This window comes from Micropterus dolomieu, linkage group LG13 (genome assembly GCF_021292245.1).
Source record: "Micropterus dolomieu isolate WLL.071019.BEF.003 ecotype Adirondacks linkage group LG13, ASM2129224v1, whole genome shotgun sequence".
Taxonomy (NCBI): Eukaryota; Metazoa; Chordata; class Actinopteri; order Centrarchiformes; family Centrarchidae; genus Micropterus; species Micropterus dolomieu.
The window spans coordinates 13,719,258-13,723,880 of record NC_060162.1 but is presented as its reverse complement, the minus strand read 5'-3'; the positions used below and the strand labels follow the sequence as shown (position 1 = coordinate 13,723,880).

Below are 4,623 nucleotides of genomic sequence, written 5' to 3'. Positions count from 1 at the left end.
CGCGCGGATTCACCCCTCCTAACCCAGCGAGCGAGAGAGAGAGAGTGAGCTGCGAGAGCTTGACTCAGCTCGGCTCTCACCTCTCACCACCGTCCTGGTTTTTAATAGTCTCACACCACGAGCCAGCCGCTGGAACATCTAGGAGCAGAGACTCGACAAATACTGAATCACATGAAAGCCATTCACACTGCCTAGCTGTGTCACACTTTGACGCGCACGCACACACATTGTCACACATATCTCAGTGAGCCGTGTGTGTGTGTGTGTGTGTTCGAAGTTGTACTTACCTGTTGCCCAAAGACTTTTCTTCCAGTTCATGTGGTTTGAAAAACCACTTCCCGATCCTCACAAATCCTTTATCCATCAAACATCTGCAGCAGTAAAGAGAAAGAAGAAGAAAGAGAAGCCACAGGAGGAGAGAAAGAAAGGTATTCATTAGACAAGGAAAAAGAGAGTGAGGAAATAGCTAAATAGCTCTGTCTTCTGTCTCATTATGTACAAGACAATGATCCATTAAGAGAGGTTTTGATTTAATTCAATGATGTTGTACAGGATTTCATTACATTGCAAACTTATTCTCAATGACAGCTTCAATAATATCAATTTCTTTATATCACTTTAATGTATTTTTATATTTAGTTGACCTTGCATAAGTTAAATCGCTTTGATCTGGAGCAAAAACAAGCCACAAGACCTGCATAACAGAATACTGACTTTAAGTTGGCTGCATTGTCTATTTGAATTGTTTTATAAAGAGTGTTTCAGCTATCTGAGTGAAGGCTGACATATGGCGTGAAGTGCACAGGAAAAGGAAAGGTACTTCTTTCTAATCTACTTCCCTCAAAGTGGTGTGCACTTTTGACACACAGCTTTCCAAAACCCTTTACTGATCACATCAAACCGTTCAGTCATCATGCTCCCTATTTGGCTATCCCACCATCTGCGCACTTCTTCACCTCATTTCAGCCTGCTTTCACAGACAAAACTCAGCACTCTCAGAACTTTGACTGGTCTCTGTGAGCAGATGCCAGTGAATTCCCCACTGGATTCTCTGACCCGGGTCAAGGAGTTACAAAATTATTTTATGGACTCATCTCGACCCGCCAGGCTGAGCTATCCAAAGCTTTCAGCCTCCAAGCTCTACCATCTTTGGTGCATTCTCATCAACATGTTTTCTTATCTGACCACTGCTGCTCATTGCACATGAACTCACTCTCAATCTTGATCACTTTACATGAACAAATAAACTGTATAATGTGGATTGATCATACCCAAAAGACTTGATAAGGTCAGTATTGGCCCAGATACCAATTCGGCGTATCAGATCAGTGCATCCCTAAGGCAAGGATTATACTTTCCGTGTCAGCAATTACGTGAGGGTCCACGTGCCAGAAAAATTGGCATCAAAGGGGATACATGTAGGGTCCGCGTGCCTCCCATTTTTTTGTGACTAGCGCTTAATATATATATATATATATATATTAGGGCTGTCAGCATTAACGTATTCGCGATGAGATTAAGGACTGATCATAACGTGTTAATCACGTTAATCGCGTGTGTCAAATATTCTTATTTTACACAGTCACTGGTGCTGTTACCAAAGAATCTGGCACGGATGGAGGGATCCATGTAGGCCCAAAATGACTTCAAACCCGTGACACCCCGTCGCACATGAGAGATGTAACCGTATTGCTTGGATTATAAACTCTCAGTGAATCTAAAACAACTATTCCGCCATCAGTGACACTGCGTTGGTGTTTTGTAGGTGAGCTTTGTATGTGGGCTGACTAAACAGTGACGATCCAAGTCAGACAGTGCAGCTATGCAGCTACCAGAATTACGGTGTTTCTGCTATTGCTCTACGTCATGCGCAGTAGACACTGGTGCCAACAGGAAGCAGCCCTGTAGAAGTATTTTATTGGTCCAAAACTGGCTTCACTGCTCTCCATTCAAACCAGCGGGGTGGCTGCGTCCAGCAATATACTGTCTATGAGATGAACAACAACACAGTCCCAGACGGCTCAGTTGACAAGTCAAAAGCAGTATGCACCTTGCGTGAAATGGAATTAAAATATCATCAAAGCACTTCAAGCTTAAGCTAACGTTACCATCAACGAGGGAAGCATACAGCTAGTAAAGCTAATCAGTTTGATACTACCGGACTGAGGCAAAGCACTATTTTGGAGAGTGCAAGTTATATACATTGTCGTTGCGGGGGACAATTGTTGCACGCAAACATAGCCTGTATGAAACGGAGAAAGCAGTCAAACTGAAACTCCTACTTAAAGCAAGTGCTGTCTCATTGGTTTTAACTGAATTCAAAAATAATGTAGCAATGGAGTATTTTGTTTGTTATGCACATTATAATAATGTGTGTACATTTTGTACATGTACTTTTGCTGTATAATTTTTGTAAGCAAGCTTAAGGAAGACTATATTTCATTTACATTGATTGTTTTAGCTCAGTCTCGTTGCACATCTTTTGATTTGAAATAATTAAATAAATCTTAAAGTCAAGTTCAAAAAATAACTTTCATAGCATTAATTTGATTTCCAATCAAGATACACTTGCAAGAATTGTTATCATTAATACAGACTTAAAACAGTTAAGATATATAATAATAATAATAATAATGTGATAAAATATGCAATTAATTGCGATTAACTATTGAAATTCAGCGATTAAGAAAAAATGTATCTGGAGCTCTCATGCCCATTACAACCCTAAATTAGTCTGTCATACAAATTCAGCAACGTCCCACAAAATCTTCAGTTTGTACAGAAAGTTTTACTAATTGTAATTCTTGTAATTATAAACATTTATCTTTCGCGAGGGGTATTTTTTCTATGCTTGTTTTATTGAAATATTCATAACTGTCGTATCTGTAATTGTTTGATTAAGACTTGGTTAATTCAGATTTAATTCTGAATAATGATAATAATAACAGTCAGTGATAGAGGTCAATTTCACCTGTACTATGTGAAAGAGAACGTGGAAGTGATCCCTCCTGTGTTGAAATAGTGAGTTATAAAAGGAGTTAGCTTCAAGGTAATAGGAAGGTTAATTCAGCCTGCCCCCTATGATGATCACTGATGCTTAACTTAATAGAGAGCAAATATGTGCTGCTTCATTTAACAGATGGCTCTGACTCAGAAAGGACAGCTCTGGGTACTTGAGCAAGTGATTCAGCACTCAGATTATAATTTCATTAAGGAGAAGCTGCTGGAACAAAACTAAAACTGTCCATCAATACAACATTAAGTTCCTTTGTTTGGTGATATATGTAAATAATTCAAAATTTATACAGGTCATTTCAATAACAGATGATGCTAAATGTTAAAGATGTATGTTTACAATGACTTACAAAAAAATAAATGTGCTAAATACATCAGATTTTTTATTCTTAATATTAGTATGTGGGTGCATTTTATCTGGAGTCTGTTTTGTCCAGTAAAAAAAAGAGATCAACTTTAGTTATCTATCAAGAAAACTCTCTTCCCAAACACAACGCTCATGCTCTCTAAGTGCACCAAAAAATACACCCAACTTTCAGCTATTGTAATATTATTAAATTAACAAATAAATTTTTCTATGAATTTTAAAAAATACCTTACTTTAACTCCCTTTTTAGCATTTATAAGCACAATACAAACACAATAACGGTATATAAACATTTAATAAATCTTTTATAAACACCCCAGTCCTACGCAAAAGATGAAGCAAGTTTTAAATGTTTAAAAATGTGTAGTATTTGTCAACAATTATAACTATGTACATAAAATGTTTCATATATTATTACAGTTGTGTACACTAATTCATAATCTGTTTATACATCAGCCTCCAATTATTTTGACAAGTTTCTGACAATTTAATAAACACCATTTATTATATGTTTAAATATGCTGCTCATAAATGCTAACTGGGGTAAAGTAAAGTGTAAAACTTAAACTGAAAACAAAGAAAATTAATTGTTTATTTTATTTTCACTTTGTGTTTTTCTGTGCAAAAGCTCATAACATTTATATTATTGCAAGTGATATACTTCATAAATTGCGTGTTACATTTTAATATGGTTTCAAATTCTATGTATAACATTCAGCAGCCCTCAGTGTGCAGCTAATGAAGTGCTTCTGGGTAATGCCGATGGTTTTACCTCTCCAGCAGGTTGTGTATGGCCTTGAACAGGAGGGTCCTGCATTCGTAGGACAGCCCACCGCACTCCCAAAGCCCCTCCTCAGCCACTGAAAGAAAATGAGAAAATTTTCATCAAATTAGCAATATTTTATTTTCTTAGTAATAAAAAACAGCAATATTACAGATATTTTCTGTGACAGCAAAACATCTGCACACACCAGCTTGTGGATAATAAACACCACATTATTTTAACTACATGCATTTATAGCTCACTCTGTCAAAACATGCTGCATGTGCTGTTGAGAAAACCTGCACATCATATCAGAAATTACACTGAAGATGAAAGTGTGTGTGTGTGTGTGTGTGTGTGTGTGTGTGTGTGTGTGTGTGTGTGTGTGTGCACGTGTGTGTGCTTGGCTGTACAGCTGTCAGGTTGGCTGCAGCGACAGCCCAGTCAAACCCCATGCAGTTGTCAACCCCAGTTAGCT

The 4,623-nt window shown here is 37.6% G+C and overlaps 1 protein-coding gene across 3 annotated transcripts in view; it reads right to left on the bottom strand.

Moving 5' to 3' along the window:
• Window positions 1–4,623, bottom strand: part of LOC123981670 (mediator of RNA polymerase II transcription subunit 13-like) — an 89,566-nt gene that overhangs the window by 28,329 nt on the left and 56,614 nt on the right. For all 3 annotated transcript variants that reach the window (XM_046066704.1, XM_046066705.1, XM_046066706.1), the window contains exons 3-4: window positions 4,155–4,242; window positions 288–371 (exon numbers count right to left, since the gene is read on the bottom strand). In XM_046066704.1, coding sequence (XP_045922660.1) covers window positions 288–371; window positions 4,155–4,242 — 172 coding nt within the window. The remainder of the gene's footprint in view (window positions 1–287; window positions 372–4,154; window positions 4,243–4,623) is intronic.